The sequence below is a fragment of the Dermacentor silvarum genome, chromosome 2, assembly GCF_013339745.2.
Source record: "Dermacentor silvarum isolate Dsil-2018 chromosome 2, BIME_Dsil_1.4, whole genome shotgun sequence".
Lineage (NCBI taxonomy): Eukaryota > Metazoa > Arthropoda > Arachnida > Ixodida > Ixodidae > Dermacentor > Dermacentor silvarum.
Window position 1 is genome coordinate 157001100 of NC_051155.1, and position 26493 is coordinate 157027592.

At 43.1% G+C, this 26493-nt stretch overlaps 2 protein-coding genes across 3 annotated transcripts; both read left to right on the plus strand.

The window, feature by feature from the left end:
• The first annotated feature begins 2224 nt into the window (after window positions 1–2224).
• LOC119440498 (cuticle protein 16.8) lies at window positions 2225–4260 on the plus strand. The gene is made up of 3 exons (XM_037705401.2): window positions 2225–2346; window positions 2854–2907; window positions 3537–4260. Exons 1-3 carry the CDS (start codon window positions 2233–2235, stop codon window positions 4038–4040), a joined length of 672 nt encoding a protein of 223 aa, XP_037561329.2. The 5' UTR covers window positions 2225–2232; the 3' UTR covers window positions 4041–4260.
• A 10179-nt stretch (window positions 4261–14439) lies between these two features.
• LOC125943669 (cuticle protein 10.9-like) lies at window positions 14440–22494 on the plus strand. 2 transcript variants are annotated; one of them, XM_049663117.1, is made up of 3 exons: window positions 14440–15111; window positions 15216–15268; window positions 22039–22494. In XM_049663117.1, exons 1-3 carry the CDS (start codon window positions 15000–15002, stop codon window positions 22447–22449), a joined length of 576 nt encoding a protein of 191 aa, XP_049519074.1. In that variant the 5' UTR covers window positions 14440–14999; the 3' UTR covers window positions 22450–22494. The 2 variants fall into 2 exon arrangements, with proteins under 2 accessions (XP_049519074.1, XP_049519075.1); XM_049663118.1 differs by having other exon boundaries at window positions 14471–15111; window positions 15197–15268.
• The last annotated feature ends 3999 nt before the right edge of the window (window positions 22495–26493 follow it).

Sequence of the window (26493 nt, forward strand, 5' to 3'; positions counted from 1 at the left end):
TTGGAGACATAAGGTATAGGATGAACAAGCTGATAAATTTGCGTACTACGCATCTGGTTTCTTGAGTCTCTTTATTGCGAACAATGCTACACGGCACAATTATTAGATTTGTCAGATTTTAAGCCACGGATCTCTAAGATGGTTAGCTCCTCTTGTCGTAGTGCAAAACTCCCTATGCCTCTAACTCATCCGGCATCGCCGGAAAGGGCATTTGCTGTTGCTTAGTGTGATAGCGAAGAGTCTTGAACCTTCGGTTTTTACGGATTTTATTGACGGACATAAGGTCAGTCAGGAAGAAATTATGTGTTCAGCGAGAGGGTATCAGCTAGCGGCCTCTTTAGATGACACAATCTCTCAGGGATTTTCGAGGAGAAACACATTTGATCGTTTTGGTAGTTTCAAGTCTTCAGAAAGAGCCATACCACTTAAACGAAGCTTTTCCAGGGACAAACTCCTCCTTCCTTATTTAAATGCATGTGGAATGAAGAACTGCTACCATAAACGATTGCGGAACTAAACAGAATAACATTTGTTGTATTTACAACAGAAACCTAAATTGTGGCGACTATGGGAAGCCTGTTATTCCTTATTTTATTGCCCCAAGCCTTATGAAGAAAATGCGGGAAATTTTCAATAAAACAAAAAAAAAGGACTTTACAACTTTCTAACTCTCTTTACAATTTTACAACTTTCTAACTCTCACGAAACCCAGATATAAAAAATTATATGATTTCAAGTGCTAAATCGTCTAAAACAAACAAGAACTTACAGGTTACGTTTGTTTAGATGCTTATTTATCACGCTGTCACGCCTTCCTTAAGAGCATGAAAAAGATTGCTTTCATTACTCGAGTTCTGTAAATGTCCCGCTGACGAACTTGTGATACAGTTCAAGTTGGTGCATAATATATGAAATTTGTCAGCTTTAGATGTTCGAATAGACCACTTCAAGCAGTGTACAGAATTGCGGCATCGCTTATTAATAATTATCTACAGAAATTCGAATTTGATGCAAGACTTTCATTAGTATTTCTGGTATTTAAATTGTTTATAAAACTGTTAACAACCATTATGAAATTTTTTTTCTAGACTTATGCGTAACTTCAATAAACCTGATTATAGTCGATGCAGTAAACTCCGCCCAACAATTCGTTCCTAATTATTTAGCCGCAGCTTCCAAGGCGAAGTTTCCTCTTAATAAGCGAAGGTGATAAGCGTATCTAGGGTAAAATTTGCTGCAATACTGTGATAATTTCTGTCGAGTGAGAAATATCATCTACATTTCTGAGCAATAGAAAGGCATTGATATCAAGACTAAGAAGTGTCGCTCGCCTTCTTTTCACACCGTTTATCCCGCACACCTGGTTTAAAGTTTTGAAACAAACGGACCTTTTATTTTAATATGATGTGTTATAGTGAATTGTCACTTTTCTCAGAAAACGCACAAAAAAGAAAGAAAAGTTTGAGGTCAGCGCTGGTGACATATATCGCATCAGTAGGCTACCAAGCAGCGTTGCTGATGGAGAAGATAAGGTTGGCTCCTAATTTTGGTAAGCACATGGCCTTGCCTTCCCTTAATACGACATTAGAAAGCAGGTCTGGAGTAGGAGATTCCGATATAAAAACGTGTAGAGCCAAAAGTTTAGAAAGCATGCTTTCAGATAGAATGCGTACCAGTGTCCCAATATTTATATTCCCCATCATAAACACAAATTGACACTCTTTCGTGTGGTCACTCGCGTAAATTTGTTTTCCTTAGAGGACATGCACCATTATGCCGGTCATGGCGACAAAATGCGGTCCAGAAACATTTATGCACAGCTCCCGTACCCGTGGGCAGCATGTCTGCAAGCTGGCGCGAAAATCGATACCGCACATCAAGCGGCTGACCTTTCGGCTTAAGACATTCCTGTCCACCAATGGGCACCAGTAACCTCATTTTTTTTCCTTCCGTGTTGGAGATTATATCGGCCGCAAGGTTAACGATGTGGATGCGCTTGTAAATACACGTTGGTGACATAACTGAATAGCGATATCAATAAATAGCGACTAAATGAAATGCAGGAACTTGGCCGCGTAAGTGGCTATCTCAGGAATGAAGTAATGTATAAATATATACAAAAAAAGCCGTAGCGTCAGTCACCACGTGCCGTAGCGGGTCATCCTGACCTCCTGCGGACGTTCAACGACCAATGGATGGTGATAAGCTGGTACCAAGCCGCCAATCAATGGCATGTTTTCAGCACGCGGGTATATAAGCCTTGGGTGCTCTCCGGATGAGTGTGTCGGTGTCGTCAAGTGTAAAGCGCAGCAAGTGGATAACCCATACAAAATCATGTGGACGAAGGTGAGTAGGAGCAGAGATGCTGGCCCCGATGAGGCCACCGATATGAGATACGCTTCCTCAGAATCTTCCAAAGTAAATGTAACCGGACCTAGCATTCTTTTGAGTTAACTTTTGCAGACCTATCACTGTGTACTTTCTGGTAGCGTCACCGGCTGGTGAGTTCAGTGGAGCGAGACGATCTGGCTAACTATATCTTTCCGCTGTGATTAGGATAACTTGTAATTTTATTTGAAAACGCTCCCGGGGGGAGGTTGGCTCAAGGACAAAGTTCTCAATTCTAACACAAATTGGCCAGAAAGCAGAACTATTCACTTTTATCTAAGAAAATGTGGTCGCCTATTGGTGTAGAACAGATGCTATAGAACATACAAGAACCGACAGAAATGCTATGCCAGTACAAGTCCTTGTGACTTCGTTTCGTTGATCGGACAACTTTCGCTCTACTTATAGCAATCTCTCTCTCAACCAGCTGTGTGGCTGTTTTTTTTTTTGCATTTTCCTGTGCAGGTTGCTCTTTTCTGTTTCGTTGCCTGCGTCAGTGCCCAAGTTCAGGTGAATCCGGTAAGTTTATTGACGACCTATAATCAGGGCTGTCTGCTTTAGATGGACGTTTGAAGAAACGTATGCGAAATGATAACTACCAAATGCGAGAGAAAATGAAGCGATATATATGAGCACGAGGAGAAACACGGGGACGAATCGCAGACACGCACAAGCACTTGTCTGTGTCTGCTATTCATACTCGTACTTCTTCTCGCGCTGTGTATTATCAGTATGAATAACCAACTAGCCCAGTCAGCACCTTAATAAGATATATATGAGCATTCCATAAAACTCCCAGTCATTTGTGACGGTGTACTTTCAGTGGTGCTCAGGGGTAGTTCTTCCTGGCAGTGCAACATTTCTTTCTTTTTTGGCGTAAGTGCCAAGTGTGCTATCATAAGTTCTCGGACTGTTTCCTTTTCGCCAGAAACATGTAGACTTTATCTGGATTGCTTGGCTTTGCACCACAACTATGCAGTTTTTCTATATAAATTTGTATGTGAAGCACCTGCAGAAGGCTCACTGGCACGGGCACACACACAAAAAAAGAAGAGATGGCCGATAGTTTGTAGTGTCAGTTAACATACTGGCGCAAATGCGATGCCACCAAATGTTCTAACGTCATTCATTGTCTCGCACCACTGCAGCCGCCGGCACCGTACAACTTTGCGTACGAGCACGTCGACGCAAAGACTGGCGCCAAGGTCACACAAAGCGAGAGCGGGGATGCCAGCAACGTCAAGACTGGCTCGTACGGCATCAACGACCCAACGGGTCTCTACCGCCTCGTGCAGTACATTGCCGACGCTCAGGGCTTCCGCGTCACAGTAGACACCAACGAACCTGGCACCAAGAGCCACGATGCCGCCAACGCCCGCTACACCTCGAAGGCGGCGAACACACCCGCGGCCGTAGTTGCACCGCGCAACGTGGTGGTGCCCGCCTTCAGGCCTGCCCTTGTGAGGCCGGCTCGGCTGGCGCCCCTCACTTCAGTGCACACCGTGCACGCCACACCACTGGCCCTTCACGCCGTCCCGCTCTCTCTGCACACTCTTCACGCGGTGCCCGTAGCTCACGCCGTTCACGCCCGCCAGGCGGCCATATCTCCTAGTTACATCCACTTCACCCTGGGCAGGGCCAAGAGGGCCTAGGCTGGACTATAGGCGTCGATATTGACGAACCTTGTGCTGCTCGTTCGAACAGCCAGAAGCGACGACATCAGCTTACATGTGTTTCCCCCATGCGGACGTGAGCGAAACAGGCTGTCATTGATGGACGATGAAGGAAAGTGTGGCCGTTGGTTTTTGTGATGCTGACACGTCCTTTGTGCTCTTCTTTGGCTTATGACGCTTGAAATAAATTTTGTGAAAGCAGGAAGATTGCTGCACAGCTCTTTATTAACTATTGTCACTGCCTTATTGTCATTTGGAAGATCACCCAGTCTTTTATGCTCCGAAACTGTTCAGAAGGAGTGCCCACAAGGATGAGTATCGGCTCCCGTGCTATCAGAAGCAATAATAAAACTGTTAAAGGGATCAAAAAATTGAAATAACGATAGATTAGAAGCTAAATCTGGAGCGTAAGCATTCTTCAGACTCTACAGTCTTAGGACAGTAGAGTTCTTAAGAGATAGCAAAACTTTCTATGCGTCTATCATGCATTGAAGAAGCACCGCATTTTTCACCGTATTTGAAGGGTTTAGAAATCTCTGGCGCACATTCAGAGTTGTTCATTTTATTTAACCTAACATTTATACTGGAAGTACCACAGCGAGAAACCAGTATTGGAGAAAGCTGCGCGATACAGACGCATTTAAGAAAAGGTTAGGGTAGAACTCGTAGCACACGATGCATATGGTGTTGAAATTGAAACAGGGAAACACTCACGGTAAAGCGAGAAAGAAAGGTAGCAGGAGAAATAATTCAAAAGTGTATTTCTTTTATTCCGGTATAATAACGATTACAGCGACAGTTTACGGTAGTAAGATCTGGGTACTTTGTAAAAATCATTGCTCTCGATCATCTCGCTCAACAAGATGGTCCTCTCAGTGATAGTTGTTGATGTCGGTGAATGTTCCAGCAATTATTGAACTTAAAGCTCAGAGAAAGCGAAATACTGACGATGTATTTGATTAAGACGTAGTGTGACCAAAGGGTTTATTTAATGCTCGAAGAACTGAGAAATGTCAAACTAAGGTATACAGAAAAAAAATGACAGCAGATCCACGAGGTGAATGATGATGAGTGGGCGAAGCTCCGGAGGGAATCATCGGATCTCCCGCTTAAGGGGACGCTAGTACAAACGCGTTAGAAACGTGCAGTACTCTCTAGTAAGGGGAAGCGGCAACAGCGTCTTACGCAGCCATTTACACATGCCGGAACGTGCACCGCGTTTGCCGACGCCATCACATGACTGCTGAGAGAGTATACCCCACGTATTCATAAACGCTCCTCGACTTGAACTTGACTTGCCACCGCTTTGGGCAGCGCGTTCGAAACGCGTTGAAGGTAAGGTGGAGAGGCCACAGCGTCTTACACCAGCTTCTTACACGGGCCGTAACGCGCTAGCACAAACGCGTTAGAAACGCGCTAGAAACGCGGCCTTTCGTTAATGTTCGGTATTTATAGCCATCGTGGTGCGTTTGTCCATGTCCGCTTCGTGGCGTAGTGGGCTAACGCCGCGCGCTCGGAAGCGAGGGGTCTCTGGTTCGATTCCGCGCTACGGACACAACTTCGGAATTTTTTTCTCATTTTTCTCAGACTGGTTACACACTACTACTACTACTACGACGGGGACGGAACGGGTGCCGCCATAAGGAGCTTCGCCCCTAAAAACATGGGCGGATACCACCGATAGTTGTGAATAGGTGATAAGTAAGAGAAATGTAGGTCCCAAGGATAAGGCAGGGAGGTTACCCTGGCTACGCGCGTTAAGCTACCCTGCACTGGTTAAGAGAAAAAGGGACTAAAATTAAAAAGAAAGAGAGAAGTACACACTTTGCACTGTACACACGCAGTCAATCGTTCATTGTCATTCGCAAGTGGTAATAGAGGCCGGTGCTTTTCAAGAACCGTAGCAGCGCTTTCGTGGCATTATACATCGCAGAAGCACGAGCCCATGGTCCCAAGATCTTATATTCTGTGAAACGCCTGTCGTGTAAGTGCCCTAAAGCTGTCCGAAGGCAAAACGCTCCTTTTTCTATGTTGGGTAGTCAGACAGGAGTTATCGAAGCTTTCCTTGATGCTAACTGAACCGTCGTTTACTTCTGTGTAGTTCAACGCTGCTCTCGCAATGCACGCTCTGCTCTCATTTTGTTCACTTATTTCTCCACTCTTGGCTGCTTCTGTTGCTGACTTCTTCACTTTTTCGCAGCTGAGTTCTTCAATTTTGCAGCTGCTAAATTCTTCACTTCCTGCCTCTTGTTCTGCTTGTCTATTCGGGCACCTACGTAATGGTACATACACATTCTAAGCGATTGGCCAAGAACTGTTCTATATCTAGTGTCCCAAGTTGTCCATTCGGGCACGGACCTACTGGCACATTGCCCAGTCGCACACACCCAGTGGGGCAAGTTGTCTAATTGGGCATATGCCTATTGGCACATACCCAGCCAGCGTTGGAAGTCGCATGGAAAGCGTCGCTTAAAATAAAGGTTGGCCGGTATCAGGCAAATCCTTCATGTAAGACTCTCTTGCCTGCATTTCGTGCTTACCAACTTGTGCCCGGTCTTTGCTTGCCTGGACTCTGCTCGCGAAACTTGTTTTATTGCAAGGCTAGGGTGACCATCACTTCGCCGCCTGATTTTCCTAGTACAAGCGGAATCGTGTATTTCAAGAATATGTGGTAAGATTTGTAATTTCTCTTGTGAAATAAAGTTGTCCCCGAATGCTTCACCTGATAAAGCACATCCCCTGACGATAGATATCGAAACGATGTCTGCAGCTTCATTGAGGCTGAAAATAGGGTACGTTAGTCCCTATAATACTTCTTTGCTCCAGTCTTCAAGCGGAGTTTGATGCTGGGTTCAAGCGGTCGTCGCAGTTGTCGGGCCCAATACCGTTGCTTCCAGCAAGACTGGTCTTTTGAGTAAGACTTTATGAACGCACTCAAAACTTTCTAGACACCCTCCATACGAAGTGCGTTCTGATCTTACGAAGTAAACGAGGTGAGGAAGACGCTTACGCGGTGATACAAAACAAATGCACATGCCGGCAGATACACGGCCCCACCTCATTTCCCGGCTTTCGTATTTTTCCAACACGAGAACGCCATTAACCATCGCGGTTTGATAGTCTGTTATTATATTTAACTGCTACCGCAATTAGTTCACTCGGTTACCTGCGCACTTCTCTGTGTACGGAGCAGTAAAGAAACGCGTCTCGCTCCAGCGCCTCGGAAAACGAACTCCAGCCCCAATTAGAGTGCACCACTAACTCACCATGTACTTCTGCAGGCATTTCGCTAATTCTAAAATGATGTGTATTGTCTGATGGCGCAACTCACGCCCTTTACCAGTTACGAAGGCAGTCTTGCGTTTAAGATACTTCCACGCCTAGGAACAGCTAAGACTGTTTTACAACAGTTAAGGCAAAAGTGAAGTCATAAACAACCTGCCTGCCTGCCTGCCTGCCTGCCTGCCTGCCTAAAGTGTGGAGGTTCAATAAGTACTTTTAGAATAATGACTGTTGCCGTGCAATCGCCATCATTGCGTCGTCATAAAACAGTCGCTATTATGCATTCATTGTCTTACAGTCATCGTCGTGCCTTCGTAGTCGTGCCATTGTCATCACTTCGGCTTCTACACCCGCCTGTCGTCATGCCGTCGTCTATCGTCTTGATAATGCCTTCGTGGTGCAGTCGGCGTCCCGCCATTGTGGTCATACACTCGTCGTCATCTCATTGTCCTCATACCGTTGTGATGCCATCGTCGTCATACGGCCGTCGTCATGCATTCGTGGTCATACCGCCATCGTGATGGCGTTGCGCTCGTTCCATCGTCGTCATTACAACTCCCTCATCCGACTGTCGTCACGCCATCGCCGTCACACAGGTATCGTCATACTAGATCGCTGTCGAATATCCGGATATAGAATATCCTAGATCGCTGCCAACATGGTTTTCGTAAGCAGCACTCGACAATAACTCAGTTGGTTGGATTAACAAATGATCTCTCAAGTGCCTTGAACGAACGCAAACAAGTAGACATAATATTCCTTGACTTGGCCAAAGCCTTCGATAAAGTTTCCCACCCTAAATTGCTCCTAAAGATTGATAAAATTTTCAAAAACCTGATGATCACTAAATGGTTTTTATCCTATCTCTCCAACAGAGAACAGTATGCTGTGCTTGAAAACTGTCGCTCTGATCCCTCAGGGGTACTATCCGGTGTACCCCAGGGTAGCGTTTTGGTTCCGCTCCTTTTTTAAATTTTCATTGATGATATGCCACATAATATCACAGTACCTATTCGCCTGTTCGCAGACGATTGTGTCTTGTATAACAAGGTAGAAAATCCCGATGACCAGACTCTTCTTGAGATAAACTTGCAAAAAATTAAAACCTGGTTTGACACATGGCAAATGGTATTAAACACAGAAAAACTGTTGTCATGACGGTCACGTGAAAAAAGAAACCTCTGTTTCATACATACTCCATTGATAAAACTTCCTTAACAAGGGTTTCCGCTCATAAATATCTCGGTGTTAGTATTGCGTCCGACTTAAGATGGAATGTTCATATCGATGACGTGTGTACCAAATCACGCAATGCACTATGATCCTTAAGAAGACGCATTCACAGCGCAACTCCTGAAATAAAAATTCTGGCATACAGAACGTTAATTAGACCAATCTTGGAGTACGCCAAAATAATATGGGACCCTTACACGGTAACGAATAAATCTAAACTTGACAAAATTCAACGCCTCGCTTTAAGGTTTTTTTTATAATAAGTACCGGTGGCATGACTCCCCCTCAGAACTTAACAAAATTGCCAATCTACAGTCTCTAGAACCTAGAACTTCCCTCGAAAGACTAAAATTTCTCTTTCTTGTCATTCACGATCTCGTTAGCATAAATAAAAACGAATAATTTACCATCCAACCAGACACCTATTTTAGGCACAGACACAGTATGTACATCTCACCTCCCTCTGTCTTTATTGATTCTTTTAACTTTAGTTTTTTCCCTAGGGCTATTAATGAATGGAACGGGCTACCAGACACTATAGTGAAACTAGCATCAATAGGTGAATTTCAGGAAAAAGTTAAGTCTATATATTTTAAATAATTTGTCCCCTGTGACCTTAATTTGTTCATGAGTATACCTCTATAGTGGTTTTCCAGAAAGTGTTCATCTGTTAGAATATTTGCTTAACTATGAAGACAGTAATACAAGTGCAATGTTCCGATCCATACCGCATGTTACTTTTGCCAAGTAACATGATGATGTTCCACTACCTGCCAAGGAATGTACCACTTTGTATGTTCTTTTAGTACTTTCCACTCCTGTAATGACCCATTGTGGGTTGACAGTATTAATAATAAATAAATGTAGTCTAGCCGTTATCGTCATACCACCTTCGTCGATCCATCGATGCCGTTTCTTCTTTGTCATTTGATTGCAATCTTGGTGTCACCACTAAACCGCGATAAAGCGCTGTTGTCATGCCATCACGGTCATTTGCGTCGCCGTCAGGAATTCGCTATCACGCATTCGTTGTAATATCTTCGTGGTCACGCCGTCGTGTTGTTGCAATCGTAGTCATTCCAGCTTCATCGTGCGGTTGTCGTCACGCCATTGCCGCCATACGCTTGTCATCTCATTCTTCTCAAGTCGTCGAAATCATGCGTCGTCGTTATAGCATGGTCATCATTAAGGAACGTCATCTCATCGTCGTCATTCTGTCACTGTCATTCCGCCTTTGTCATTCTATCGACGTCATTCCTTCTTCGCCATTCCGTGGTCACTGGGTCGGCTTCACACAGTCGTCGTCATGTCTCCATGCTTATGGGTGACCTTGGCAAGCATGTGCCTTAGCGAAATGTGACGATACTGTAATATGTCGCATACAGCCGAAGCAACGGAAGTCTCGCAATGATCACTACAGGTGTTAAATATAGGTGACTTCAGATATACGTTCTGTCGCTATATTGCTCGAATGCTGATCTCATAACCATCGACCGTCATCGAGAGATAAGTTCTGCCGTAATTTTTTCCAGCGAAGCTGTTATAACCTAGGTTCCAGGAGATCGCGTCCGGCCACGGAAGTAGATAGATAGACCGGAAGTAGATTAACAATTTTCGGCTCCATGTGCGTGGTGGTTTCTCGCCAGCTGTGCCTTAGCACCGGGGTCGAAACGGATGATAGATGGCCCATTGTTATACTCCTCGCCACCGCCGATGCCTCTTTCACAAGTGTCTCGATACTCGGCGGCGGCACGTCCCACCAATCGTTGTGCCCCGTTGTCTCGTGACGTAGAGATCGCGCTTGCGCTGTTATCAGCAGTTGCCCTTTGAACTCACTACTGGACGGACGATAAAGGTAGTTAGCCACATCTTGTCAGGATCCTGACGATGCCTTGCAGTGTGCCGCAACTAGGGACGCTGTGGCTCATACGCTAGTCTATGACGACGGGGTGGACTTGGCGCAGAAAACGCACTACTTGGCCATCGTGCCGGGTGAAAACAACACTCCGGTGTCCTTGCTATTTGACGAACATGCCGAACACGCTCAATATAGTCGATAATGATTATATATATATATATATATATATATATATATATATATATAAATCACCATAGGAATATTCACTATAGCAGACCAACCATAGTGACAGCTTCGCTGGCTTCCATCTTCACAGTAGTGGAAGGGCTCTGATTTTTTTGTAAAATAGGGAAAATGCTGTGGGGATGTACAGATCACAATTTTAATTGTGTAGGTTAACTACAACCGTGGAGAAAATTATTTACACAGGCGTTCGAGAGCTTTACTATCCTTTTTACGAACCACGTAGTAAATTGTCCTAATGTCCTGAAAGAACTTGGCATGCCACAAATGCTAAGTTGCGAGCAAATAGTGGCCATTGTAAGGATGACGGGTGAGGAAGTTTCAAGCGTATCTGTTAATTATGGCTCTTGGACGAAAAAATCCTTAAACAAGTGCTCCAAAGGATTATAGAACCATTATCCGCCATATTTCCCTGTGTCATGTAGACCGAGGTCAGCGAGGACTGAGCCGGGTATGCTGCCTTGTTCTAGAGGGACGAAGGAGAAAGGAGAGGAAATTATGACTTAAAGACAAGCAAATGTTGCTTTTCTTATTATAATATTTAACACACCTTCCCTTAAAATTATATTACATCAGTCTTCTTGCAAGTCTGTGGTACGCTGGACGCCAACAGGCACTGTGCAAAAGGGTTGCATACTTTTCGAACACAATACTCCCACTATCTTTATAATTAAGGCAACTGATATTTATTGCTCTCATGCCTTTTTATACCCTGAACTTTCTACGGTATCAAAATAGAGTGTTTTCGTTCTTGATGTTGTCACAGGCTGCATGGTGTTACCCAGGGCTTTACAGTAAAAAAAAAAGAAGAAAATATATTTTCAAACCTTCATGCGCTACCTTTTGACAAAGTTCCTTTAATGTTTTTCTTTTTATTTTGCATTCAATCTTAACAAAAGCTGGCCTCATATCAAATAAAACTGTAAGTTCACGATTTTATTGTCGCTTTTGCAGCTGCCGGTAATATTAATTCACCCTTTTACTGTCCTAGTTTCACGTCCCGATCTACGCTCGCGTAAACGTAGAAAGTGTAGCTATCCGGGTATCTTTAAAGATCTACCCCATAAATCTGTAGTTCGGGAAAGCTATGGCAATTTTGTTGGTATAATCTTGTTTTATCATTCAGCCGACAGCAGATTATAGCGCTGCCCTTAAATCCGCAGTAAACGGGCTGCGATCACCATCGTCCTCCGCGTGTTTTACGAGAGATTCAAGTCAGCGATACCCGCTGGCGCGCCGTATGAATAGGCAACGATCCGCATATGGCTTAGGACTGGCCATCTAACTGCATTCCTTGTAGCCGATACATCTAGCAGAAGCACCAGACCACTATGGTCTCTTTCCACTGCTCGTGCCAATTCAGCACGATCGCGAGGTACTCACGGCACACCGTCTTCTGGCTCTGGCCACAGGCCTTTGGCCGTGAAAACCGGAACACCAAGGTGCCTCATGTTTTAAGTCTGCTCGACAGCTTATATCTTTATGTAGACGTTGAGGCCGCATACCATCGAGTCGCAATGAGAGTTTATGCCAGCGCTCGAAACCATCGCATGTTTGTTGTAACCACCACTTGTGCAGCATCGCAATTTGAACATGAGCACCTCGATAGGGTGGCGTTACCAGTATTTGTCACATGCGACAAAACATCGGCTCGATGGCTGTGCCTTCCAGATTACGCAAAGAAACTGTGTTTAATGTTATCTTTGTATACAAATTTAGTTGGTGCCTTAGGATTTCTGTCTAAAAAAACGGACTAGTTGGTTGGTACTGTATGATTCTTGATCACAATACGAAGCAAACAGAGCACACGCAGAAGGGACAAGAAAAAAGATATCACAAGCACTGACGATCATCGGAAAATTTGTTCATGCGTAGCGAATAGGCATATGCCAATAAAATGAGTCTGTACTAAGTAAAATGTGAGTTGACATTTGGTGCTTTCATCGTTTCTTTCGTGCTTTCATTGTTTGCTTTGCTTTATGCTGTTTGTTTGTTTTTTGCCAAACGAGAAGTTGTACTAGAACTTGGTTCACATACTTTAAAATGTAATTGAGGTTTTAGTAGCTTTACGCTGTGATCAAGAATGGGCACATCGAGGATGAGGCGTGTGGATTGCTTGACTCCATATTTCGAAATATTTTGGTAAGTAAGTGTAATTGGTAATATTCCGACTTGCCTTTTGCGTTGCTCAACATGTCCATGATCAGCACCCACATAGCGCACTTTTTTTATTGCGATAAAGACTTGCCCTTACTCAAGATGAAGTTTGTGGATGTGGAGATGGTATCTAATCTGGAAAATTAGCTTGCTATGATAGAGTGAAATTACTTTTATTAAATTTTGAGCATTTCTATATATCGCTCAATATATCGCACTAAAGTGCCAAAGTGAATCAGCGCGCTCATACAAACTGAGAAATTCAGTGTAGAAGACTGTAAGGAACGCTGCGAAATTTGTCGAAGCGCGTAATACATTTTAAAAAATTTGCCTGGCCTGCTGCGCGGCATAATTATTCCTACACTCCTTATAGCTTGCAGTATATGGCTACTCTGCTAAGACGCCATGTATAGCGAGCAGGGTGTCCCAACTATCATGCACCAAGATTTAGGAGCATGCAAATGCCACGTAGCTGGACGGAAACAAGGTAATGTTTTTTTCCGTCGCTTGGAGATACTAAGATTACTTTTTGCATTCCGCCTAAATAAATAATTAGTCTTAAATAGTTATTCAACTGCTCAAATATTACAATTAAATGAAAAGAAAGTGTCACTGAGAAAAGTGTAGAGCAACGTGAAAACCTCCCGGCACAGCTTTCTGTTGCTAAATACGTGCTACATAAAAGTGTTTTCCGAGCATGAAAGAAGCCCGCGAATACATACAGTATTGCCGCGTCTATTTGGCAATTTGCGTGTATTCGTGGGTTTCTTTCACGCTCGGAAAAGCACTTTTATGTAGCACGTATTGAGCAACTGAAAGCTGCATCGGGAGTTTTTCATGATGCTCTACAATTGTCTAACTTTCGGAACAATTGTCCTATTTTTCATTTACACGAAAACATCCATGCGCCAAATCTGCTCTTTTATTCAGCGGTTGCTCGGTCTGGCTGAGCCCTGTAGGTTCGAATGTGCCAGCCCAGAAGGCCTGATTTCTCTCTCGTTAAGTTCAGGAAAGCGGCGTACTCACACTGATTAGACTTGTTCAGAATCAGATATTCACTGCGAATGCATGCAAGGTCCCGCTAGAATGCAGGTAGACAACTGGAGACCAGCTATAGACTGCAGTCACAGCCACGCAATGGGCACAATCCGTGCTCTACCAATGTTTTTTTCCGCTTTCTAGCTTTACGTGACAGTATCGAAGACTAGGGGAAATAGCCTGCACATTTGCCGTAACGTGACGAAATGTTCGGCCGTTCATAGCTATAACCACCAACACTTGGAAAGTGTGGCTCGCATGGAACTTGCGCGATTCCTACGTGTACGTGTCTGAAAGGAATGAGCTAATGCGCAATCCTCTCTTTGTTTTTAAATGTCCATCGCCAATTTCCAAACTGGTATACCTGCCCCTTTCGCCGATCACACAAAAACGTCGTCGATGGTAAAGCGTCCGTCTCCTTATTCCTGTCTCGTACAGACCTGCATGCCCTGAGCTGGAGGATAGTGATCGGCAGTGGACCCGTCGAATACCAAGAGGCTGTACGCGGATAACCAATTAATATTTCTTTGCCACGCTATCCCCAGTCGAAGGCTTTCAACCATTTCCTTTTCTTCTTTTGTTTTTCCTCGTTTCCTAACGTGGATCGGCTGCAGTGGCAGGGAGAAATTCCGAGCGTCCTCTAATTTGAAAGTCTAATGACCGCACGAGCTTCATACCTGTTCCAGGCGTCCGGAATGGCACTCGCAGAAAGGTGGCTTCTCCGCATCATCGCAGGAGGAGGAGAAGACGCACCGTACCGTTAGCAGATTTCTGTATTGTCCCCGAGCGTGTTATACATCAGAACCACCTCAGAAGGATCACCACGAACGCCAAGGTCGGTTAATGCGCCCGACCTGCGCTGCTGACGCCGAGAAAGGAATTTGGTCTCACTCGTTCAAGGCCCTGCCGAGGAAGTGGGCGACCCAATATATTTTAGAACAAGAAAAAAAGCTAAACAATCCCTTCGTTTTTAAACACTCTGCCATTCTTCGTTTTTAATCGAGCTTGTGTCCAGCTGATGCTCGGCGCGCTCTCTCAATCTCCCTCTCTCCAAGTGAAGTGTCTAGGCTTGCATTGGTTGCATTTCGGCGCGTCCACGACATGCTATCACGACCGGTGAGGCGCGAATGAACACTGCAAGTGACTTCGTGGTCCTGGTGAGCGAAAGGCGGCACTCGGCGGTCGCTCGTTCGAGGATATCGACAGCGCGACTTACCAAAAAGAAGGATGCTTCTAAAGGTGGGTTCCTGCGGTCTGTGCTTGACAACCTTAGGATTATGTGAATACTCTGAACGGAGCGTGAAAATAGCACCTCCACAAGTAGATTCTTGCGGTGTGTGCAGTGTCTGCTGCGCTGGTTCAGGGTCATCTCGTGAGGAGGGCAGCCGATGACAATGTAAGTTCGGATTTTTCTTACGTGCATAAATTTTTGCGTTTAGTTAGGTTTAAGCTTAGTATGTTCTGTTCGAGACAGAGGGGATTTGTTATTTATTGAAACATGCAAAGAGTTTGTTGTTTTTATTGCTTCGTTGTTTGGATCTGGCACCTGCTAGTCTCGATAGCGGAAGAGCAAAACAGAGAATAGAGCTCTCGGGGGTGCGGATGAAGACATGACAATTAAGGGAGAAAGCACTTTTCTTTCGTGGTGAATTTCTGTGCAGCGCTCACAATTCGGACGAAGAAGAAAATACACGCAGGACAGGAGCTGTCTTCTTCTTCGTCCTTCATCCTAATTGTGAGCACTGCACAGAAATTTACTATGAATCTTACCAACTCGCTCACTTTTCCATCCTAATGCACTTTTCTTTACTGAGAGTGGTTACAAATACAAAGACCCCAAGAGCGTGAGTCATGCTCAGTAAAGAAACCAGCTCCCAGGAATCGAAAACTACCCATGCTTATGCTAGAGCAACAGTCAGAACCGGCTGAACTTAAAATGGTAGCCGATTGCAAGATTTTATTAATGCTACTTCGCGAATTAATTCATCAGCTTGACGAAAATAATCGACAACTTCATGCTATGCGAAGCTTTAGTAGAATTATGACGTGTTCAGGAAGTCCTGTTTTCATACGATATACCAGTGTTTGGAGTAAGCAGCTGAGCCAAATACTTTGCTATAGTTGATAAAGCAAGAACACAAACATATTTTGTAATCTTTACAAGTTTCCGTCATGCACCTGATGTACGCAATGTGCTCCCTGGCACCCCGCACTTTTCTGAACTTTACTTGCTCTATCGCCGTCTCCCTTTCTATGTATGGCTCTTATCTTTTCCGTATTATTCTGAGGAGTGATTTACTTAGGTGGGATATTAATGCATCGGTTCCATAGTTTGAACATTCTCTCCATTTCTTTTTTTGCGCAGTAGAATAAAAATAACCCACTTCCATTCTATTAACCATTCTGCTGTCTTCCAAATTTATTGACGTCCTTTAATGATGACATGTGTTGATTCTGGTCCAGTCTGCTTAAATATTTTAAAAGGGATGTTGTGTGGACTACTTGCTTTCCTTGCAAGGTAAGTGTTGTATAGCCCCTTCGTCCTCTAAAACTGCTGGTTCTAGCTCATGCTCATTTTCTACACAAAACTCTTCCGCCATTTCATTTCTTTCAAATAGATTTTCTGCATATTCCTTCCATCTTTTCTTTTTCTTCCGTCGTCGTCAGATGCTCTCCCTGCGTGTGAAGGACTGCATTATTTTTAGTTTCAAGAACACCTGTAATTCCTTCAACTTCCTTGGCGAGGTCTCGTGTTCTTTCTTTTGAGTTGCTTTCCTCGATTTTTTACACTTTGCCCTTAAGTAGCCTTCTTTGTTTATCCTTGTCTGCATCGGAAACTTGGTAGTTAGTGTTCTTCTGCATGCTTTGTCACCCTTCGCTTTGGCAAACTTCCTTTCTTGTGCTAAGCTGACTTCATTCACTAAGAGTTCCGGAGATGTTTCTTTATTTTTTCAGCTTCTTCAGTAAAAAGTAATTTTGATATCCCTTCTAAAGCTCATCTGCCACCTTGTCAATGAGATCCAAATGTTTAAATCAATTGTTGTCAGCTACGTTATATTCAGAAAGTACACAATGAAGGCTGTAACGATCACGTATAGCTGTCTATTTAATCTTTCCTTGTCTAACACGTATCTGCTGTGATTATTAGTTGAGGATTTGACCAACAATCAGCACCAGGGAGTGTTTTACACGCAAATACTTAGCTTCTCTATCTGGTGCTTACCTGCTATATAGTCAATCAGATTTCTTTATGACCACTTGGGGACGGTCTATGTGTAGAGGCGGTGTTTGTGCTGATTAAAGAAAGTGTTACCTATAGAGAGATTGTCACAGACCAAACGTTAGCAGGGTGATTATCCAGTACAGCAAAATAAATTATACAAGAATTGCAACCGTCCTTCAATTCTGGAGTGCTTGAGTACTTAATTTACTGCGAACACTGTATCAAACTCTACCCTTCGAACTTCGCATACACATCATCCATAACTTGCGCCTATTTAAATCCACGAAATATAAGCACAATGACTTGCTTAGTTCAAGGAGACCGATTAACGGGCGCCTCAAAGCCTAAAAAAACGAGTGATGAGCAATTAATTTCAATGCTCCTAATTAAGCCTGAATGTTAACGTTCTGTCGCTGATTACGCTTCCCATCCCCTCCTATATTTTACCACGATAGAACTCAGTTTTACGTGGAGTTTTCTTGGGATACTGCGAAATAAAGCTCATAACGACTGTATAACACTTTCAAGCACTTGTTAAAGGACCGTATTTACAATGGCTAGAATTCGTTCACACATATTACATTTCACATGCATATCCGCGATATAATGTTCACTTTTGTCAGCTGAGTTCTCCCTCCGTTGTGGTTATAGTTTTGGAAGGACTGCGGACTAAATTCTGTGATGTTCGCAAAGCCCACTTATAGCGGTCCTGAGCTTTTGCATACATAACTTACAGCACAGGCCATACTTAACGCACACACTTTAAGCTTTACCTATACGTAAGCAATAATGTGCACCTTTATGGTAAATATAAACAAGCTGCTTCATTTATTTCTGCGAGGAAAGCTGGGTCTGCCTGCATTGTGGATGTCATAAAAATTGAGCAGGACGTTCTGGCAGGCTAGTTGGTTCATAGCTTTTAGACGTTTACATAACTGCGAGAAAAACGAGGACACACGAAAGAAACACACGACACCACGAGCGCAGACTGCCAACTGTTTATTTCTGGAAAAGCAAGCAGCATATATTTCATTCAGGTTCCTGAACACGTGCCCGCATTGTCACTGTCACATGTGCCGATAAACATCAAAAACATAAAAAATTAAACATAAAAAACACAAAAAATATCTGCTGGGTAACAATGTAAAACAGGATTGCGACAGGTGATCACCAAATTAACCAAGAGCCGTTCTTACTATATCATCAAAGGAGGGAGAGAAAACCGTAAGCATGTGAAGGAAACGAAAATGGCAGGTGTCACTTAACAAATAACCATAGTAAAGGCGTAGGATGAGGCGATAAATACGTTTGATTCAAATAAAGAAATAGAATCAACAAATTATACACCAAACAACAAATGTAGAGGCGATGATGTCTTAAAAAGGCATGAAGGATAAAGATATGACTTAATGAAAAAAAAAACACACCAGAAGTAAAGATGAAGTCGACGAGAACTAGAGACGTGGCTATAAAAAGAATAAAACCTGGTGAAAAACTAACGCGGAAGCATTTCCGGCACTTTTTTTCTTTTCTTTGGTTTTTTTTCTTCTATTTTCTTCACGCAGTTTATGGTCTAGGCCTCGGTTTCAGTATAAAACCAACGAACTAACAAAAACCAAAAACTAGCAATAAATTTGAACCTCAAGAAGGATTTCACAAGGCACATTCCAGAAAATTGACTTCTTGTGGTAACAACGAGAGAGACGGCGTGCTGATACACTTGTCACCAGTTTTTATTATGTAAAAAGCTTCAATAATCTCCCTTTCGGTCTGGTTCCTCGATTTACACAAGAACGTTGTGTTTTTAAGAATTGGTTTGCAAGGCTTGCTTCTTTCACCCACATCTCTTACTCTGCATCTGTTACAGTGTTGGTCCAAAGTACTTCCTGCATTGTTCTTTACATGCCACTGGTGTTCCCGTATCCTTTCATTAAAACACATGCCCGTTTGTCCAAAAGAAATGCTGTCATAAGTCAAGGGAATCGAATACACTACCCCACAAACACACTCGGTGTAGTTCGTTTCGTGCATGGTTGAGCACTGGGGCCTAATCTTTTTCTTATACCTGTCATCATAGGGCACACTCTACTAAGCTTACATGGAGCCGAAAATACGACCTTGACTCCGTAGTGGCTTGCCACTTTTTTTGATGTGCGAAACTCGATGAATGTAAGGCATGACCTGCAGTTCGAGTTCGAGTTCAAAAGTTCGAGTTTATTGTGAAAAGTGCAAGGTGCATCTGTGCTTGACGAAGTCCAGGAATTGCTTCAAGGACTTTCACACAAAGAAATAATCAATTTTGTTCTTAGTTTTTGTTGTAAGTGCCGCATGAAATAAAGTGAACATTTTTTCACTCCTACGCCCACGGAGCCCTGATGCCCTTTCTTGAGGAAATGAAGCCAAATCGGTAATACTTCAAACACTAGCTGTATGTTTTGTCAGCACGTCATTTGGGCCTTTAAAGTGAAGAAAATGCAAGGCAAAAAGTCTGCGGTAAAAATAAAAATTCCAGGGCCGAAAGGGTTAATATCCTCTTTCTGTTGCTTTCTACCTTTCAGTTTTTGCAAGAGACATTAACAGGCACCTGTAATTAAACTCTGAGGGTAACCAGCCGAAAGGAAGTACCTAACTTGCTGATTGAAACGGAATTCTAATTTGTGCTCGCAGGATTTTTCCAGGGCGGACTTACAAGCTAGGGTTATGTTGGCTCTCTTAACTAGTTTGGAATGAGCACTTTCAAACGGCAGTGGGGCCTTCTTTGTCCTCGGGTTGTAATACCAACAGATGTGTTTAGCGTCAAAATGGATATTATTTATTATGCAATCTATAGCATCATTAGGTTATAATTTTCGGACACGTGGAGTATGACTAAGTAGTCATCGACATAACGGAAAATACGCACGATATGTTCTCCGGAAATTAGTTGCTGAACTCGTTGACCAAACACCAACAGATATATCGCAAAGAACGGGTGCAACTTCAGAACCAATGCGAATTCCAGCCTTCTGCACATAGTATTTTCTATCAAACTCGATGGCCGTGGAACTCAAATAAATCTTAACAGTTCAAGGAAATGCTCAGTGCTCACCTCTGGCGTATTCTGAAAGGCTACTTCTCCAAGTGTCTTGAATTTGTTGCCTAATGGCGGCGAACAAACCGTCATGTGGGATTGAGTAGAACAGGTCCTCAATGTCAATCGAAAACCTTGTGGTAGCCATCAGAAGATCTCCTTTCAGGTGTCTGACTGTCGTCAGACACCTGAAAGAAAGAAAAATTGAGAAAGACGAGTTATATGAAATTATATTAAAATAGGGTAAAATATAATTCAATATCATATATATATATATATATTATATTGTCATATATATTATTTCAACTATAATAAATGCTCACAATTAAGCCAAACACGTTAAACTATTTCCACACATCCCACCTGGCACTGCTCCTAGTTACATTTAATGTGAACTCGTTGTGAAGTGCAGATCCTCTAGCACACTCGGAAAAATTGCAGATAGGGGCATTATATTGTTTAGAGCACTTTTTTGATGAAAACTTTTTTACAAGCCTCCTAACAAACTGGAGCAGTTGAGAATATACTTTAACATTCCACATAAGACAACCTTTTGGTCAAATAAAATATCAATTTTGTGGCTCCTTCATTTCTCGCAGAACGTTGGGCAAACTCTCTATACGCAGATGGTAAAATAACTGTTTAATGCTCAAGAGTGCATGTGTATGCACTTTTCTACAAAAGCTATAGTTTACGTACTCAGTTTAAGCTTAGATAGTACCTTACAGATAATATTCTGATTATTTCAACCACATATAAAGAACCTTCCTAGCTTAGTTCCGCGAGGAGACTTGGAACACCAACTACGCGCTGCAGATAGTGTACATACATTTGAAAAAAACGAGCATTTAGTCAATCTTTGATGAGTCATAAATACCATACACAATTGAAACTTTCAGTGTACATAAACCACATATCCTCCACTCTCTCTAAATAGGAAATTGTTTCCATTTTTGTTCTTTCTTGGCAATAGGGAAACTTTCTGAACGACGGCAAACCCTTCAGTGACAAATTATTACTAAATGTTCTTAGTGCCTTCACTATATTTTTTTTCTTGAAGCAAGCTTTAAGCTTTGAAAAAATTAATTTATTATGAATAGTGACTTCTTACACATAATTCAACGTATCATAAAAAGAAGTGAAGAATCTGTTACACGTATAGACGGACTGAATATTAGTTCATAGACCTTGCAGAATACCTCTTAAAATACCATTGTGTTGCATTACTCTCCAAGCTAAAGTGACCTAAGGCACTGCTTTATACATTGTACAGGGTTATGTTAGCATTAAGCATTCTGCCATTAGTCGAGGTGTTCGAAGCAAACGTGTGTTTTCTTATGGGGACAGCGTGTCTGAAAGGGCGCTGTTTAGGAATTTTAATTGGGCCCCTAAATAACCCACACACTTCAAAACCATCCTTCAAATTTACCTCATGTCCTGCCGTACAAAGCCAAAGCCATAGATACTAAGCCATCCACAACTGGGTGTTCATAATATTATATTTTGAGTTTTATTCGTTCGGTTAGGTGTTTAAACAAAAGAGCGAGTGTGAAATGCTCGCTTAGTTTTTTTTTCGTGGGGAAATACAAAGTATAATGGTATGTATCATTATTACTTTAATATGGTAGGCAGGCCATAAACTACGCACCTTGATCCGCAACCGCTGCAGCTGTTGCATCACTCAGGAGTCGGCATACCTATGTGTAAAAGCATGAATCACATGACGATTTTCGTAGATCGCAAGTACGCTGGCTTCAGCCAGAGGAGCAAACACTGCCTATAAATACTGCCCAAATTAAGACACGTTCACGCGGAACGTTGCTTGCACTGCGTGTACAGTTGCTTTATATGTACTTTCAATTTGTTCGCCAAGGACCCGGACGTTCCGTACTCTGTCAACTACGACCACACGGACGAGCACGGTACGCGCATCTACAGGCTGGAGATCACGGACGCCGACAACGTGCGGATGGGCACGTACGGTTACATGGACGCGAAGGGCCTGTACCGCCAGGTGCACTACCTGGCTGACGCCACGGGCTTCCACGTGTTCGTCTGCACCAACGAACCCGGCACCGAGACCTCCTACCCCGCCGACGCAGTTATACACATGCACCACTGGGAGAAGGTTGAACCGGATTCTACGCTCGGAAGGCTGCTCGCCAGGCTGCCGCCAGTCACTCCACCGACGACTGTTGTCGCTGACGGCGAGAGAAAGAAGAAAAGGGTGCCGCAGAAGCACGGCAATGCCAAGATTGTACAGAGCGACGATGCCAAACTGTAAATTACGTGCCACGGCTGTCAACTGGGAGCTCGCAATGACGTGAAAATATTGGCGGCCCATTTTCGTGTCGCTCAGTGAACATTCCCATTGTTCTAATTAGATTTTCGTATAACGCAACAGGTGATGCCATGAACAGCTCCCTTCTAGGCTGCGTCTAATTTGTAAGAAAGACAAGTCGTCCGCTTTCAAAATTATGCATGTGGTCACCGTAGCGACACGAGCAAGTTCAAGTCCTCAATTAGTACTGGTGGGTAGACGCTGCTTTCAACAAGAAAAAGGAAATGCCTTTCTGGTGAACGTATTAAGTCACTTTTTTCACTCACTATAGTTGGCGACAGGGGAGCGCCAAAGATTCGTTTCAAGTCGATGAAAGAAATGTGAAGTCAGTGGCTGTATATTCAAATATTTCTGTACATATATTTGTTTAAGGTCTATGGCTCCGGCGGCCGCGATTTCTAATCTTCTACTCCACAGAAAAGTTGTTTCAAGCAGCATTCATATTGAAATGTGTGCAAGTGAGGGGTGCCAGTGCAAAATACGGAGAACGGCAAATTTCATGCCTGGTATAACTGTAAGCATTCGTTTACAATATTGCAGGCAAATGAATTATTTGTAGCCGTAACAATAATTATTTCTTATGCTCTTGCTTTTATGACTGTCTGTTCGTGATCCTGTATTTGTAAATTAAATGCGGCGGGAAACAATCTTTGGGACCACATTACCGAGCGGTTCCACCAGTTAGCCGGTTTAATACATTTTAATAAGTGTTTTCTAGGCTACCTTCTTTATCATCAGATTTTTTTGTTGCATTCCACGTTTCACTGCTGAACAAATGGAACGAAGAATGTCGTACCGTGAGTGGACATGCTTTCTTCAAGAAATAGATATAGTGAGGAATTGTATACATATGTAATAAGTTGTTATTGCATAAGGTCTCTACGTGTAAAGAAAATGCTTACGCATGAAGTCCGGAATGTTGTATAACTAATTATTACGCTAAAATTAGGTAGGTGCTATTTGCACTTTGAAAATATCAACACGAAGGGGCCGAACCTTCAAGTGGCGTAGGAAGTAGGTAGAATGAAGGAGGTCTGAAATGTGTGAAACAGATTTGTTGTCTGTTTTTGTAAGAAAATATTGGAAGCTCGAACGTACAGTGAGAGAGAGGAAGCGCTTTGTAGATAGCAAATTTTGTTCCTAGTAGAGTTTGGTCTGATGTCGTTCCTGTACCTCGATCAGTGTATAACGCCTGTTGTTGCTCTTATTCAGTTAGGTTAGTACTAAGAGGCATGGGCGTCACTAACAAATGTGTTGTTTTTTAAGATATATCTAATGTGACCGATATCGTCTTGTCATAGATAGGAATATCTCGACATTTTTGGCTGAACACTGCCTTAAATGGTGCATGCGATCTCATTCTTTTCTTCTTTCATTTTGAAAGATGTCGGAGTGATTACATAAACTTTACTGCATTTTTTGTCCTGTTCATGTGTTAGGATCTATGCTACAAGTTGTGGAAAGTGCTTAAAAGTGCTGTCAATTAACAATTGAACAGATGTTATAATACTTTTTTTTCGCTTTTCGAGATGCTCTGCATTCAGTGATTGTGTTAATAGAATATCCTCGTTGAAAGGGCACATAAGTGTGATTTATGTGTTGATTAGTCAGCTGAGCTGCTGAATACAAGAAAAGCAAGAGTACAAATATTTTGCACATTGTTTGTGTTAGATGGTATAACCGCCGCGTACCTGTGCATCCATATGTTCGTAGAAACGCAGAAACAGTTCTAAGTAAATGTGATCTGCTGCTGCACTCCCTCTGTAGCAGCCTATAACCGTTCCAACAAAGGTGTGCGAGAGCTATTTCACACGTGTTGTGTTTTTGTAATCTTTATGACATCGAACGCGACGTTCTTCAGAGTGTGTTAAACCAATCAGACAGCAGGCCATTTTCAGATACGAAGATTCTTGGACCATGACCCCATGGATCGCCGACTTACAAAGCGACGCGAGTGTTCCTAATATTCATAAAATCGAAATGCCTCAGTGAGCAGTTGTGAAGTGTTGGACAACCGCAGGTGTTCACACTGAGAGTGCCTTCTTCCCTCGCTCTCTCTTTTCTTTCTTTTGACCCTTTAGACCCCTTCCCCGTGTAGAGTAGCAAACCGGACGTGCGTCTGGTTGACCTCTCTCCCTTTCCTTTCTTCTTTTCCTCCGCTACCTCCTATTCAACAGACTCAAGGCAAGGTAAACTTGCCGCTTCTTTCATGTGGAATGACACATGCACAACATCGAAGACGGCATCAAGCTGTAGCCGTGCATTCAATAATTCGGAGGCTTTAAATAGGTAAGAGAGCAGCTTGCCAGAGATATGCATGGAGGTTTTCCGGTAAAGATTAACCTTATCAAAAATAAGCTTCTTTTGTGTTTCGTGCACTTAGAAAAGTGCAGAACATTTCTTGGTGAAACCCGCCAATGTCCATGTGTGCTAGTGTACTACATTTTACAGTGTCGTGCAATTAAGGGGCTTAGCACAGTGTCAGTTCGCGACAACTTCCTGGTAGTAATGTCGCTCACAGACAATATACACAGGAGCATCATACGCATGAAATCTGCGCTTAAAAGGTGGTTGATGATGCTATGGGGAAACCGGTCTAGTCCGATGTATCTGTGTATTGATGAGTGTATTGAGGCCTGAGCAGAATAGGACTTTTCTTTAAACAGGTATTTAACGCATGTTGACCAAGTGATATATTTGTTTCCGATAGAATGTTATAATTTATGTTACGCGTCGCGTACATTACACGCGAGTAAAAATTTGTGAAATATCCCTTTCAGGGGCCGGGGGGAGGGGGGACACAACAACACGCAGAAAAAAAAAAAAGAAATAAAAGGAGCTGCGCAGGAAAGAGGTGCTGCAGGACCAGTTTTGCTCTACGCATACTGTAGCTTTTCGATTAAAAATGACACTTGCAGCCCTGTTGCAGGGTTTAAAAGATACATTAACCTATACGTTCTGAAAATGTAAACGCACTCAGCACGCAACAGTGTTCTAATATGGTGTTGTGCACAGTGTGACCATACGTTAGACTGAAATGAATCAGAGCGGGCGCAAGGAGGATGTTTACTTATGCAACACTGGCAGTACGGAGCCTTGTTCTCCACAGTTTGGTATGCGCCAGCTGCCGACGTACGAAAGTTTCAATGCTAAGCGGCAAAATTTGTCTTTCATTTGGTTGAATACGAGAGAATCAGATCCCCGTGCTTTGCCGATAGGCATGGTACCACCCCACGACATATGGTCCAATGAACCAGCATGTAAATACATCACGTTAGGGTTCAACTGTGGCCGAATTCTCGTCGGCCCGCGATGACCGAGTGGGGTGAGAAAAAACATCCACCGCAACTTATTTTTCGCAATACAAAAGCTGTTATGAAATGGTAATCTCTAACTTGCATCTTTTCCAAGCACTGATGTGTCGTTGCTGCGGGAATATTTCTGCTGATGTGTTCGTTCGTTACCAGCGCTCAATTCTGCCCTTGTTATACATTTCATGGCAAGGTGAAGGTGGCAGTAATTCGTGTCGTTTATGACACGAAGTTGAAGACCCCTACATTTATTACAATTTTATTTCTAGGCCATACTAATACATGAAAAAAAATTAAGCCAGTTCCACGCTTGTAAAATGTGATCAAACAGCGGAGCTCTGCAAGCGTGGGTCTATAGCGTATGTATGACGCTCGCCTTCGGACAGGGAGTACCCGGGTTCCAATCACGCCTCGCCAAGCAGGTTTATATTGTTTTTCTTTCTGTCTCTCTATGTATTTCTTTGTCTCTCTCTGTATCTCGTTCTCATGTTCTTTTTTCCTCGCCCATAGCGAGTTACGTTACGATTGTCGGTACAATACAACCACATGGTTCCCATAAATGCATGCTTTGCAATCTTGGGTGCATGGCGCAGTGGTTATGACGCTTGCCTTCGGACCGTTGGTACCCCGGTTCGAGACCCACCTCGCAAAGAAAGTTCATTTTGTTTCCTTTATT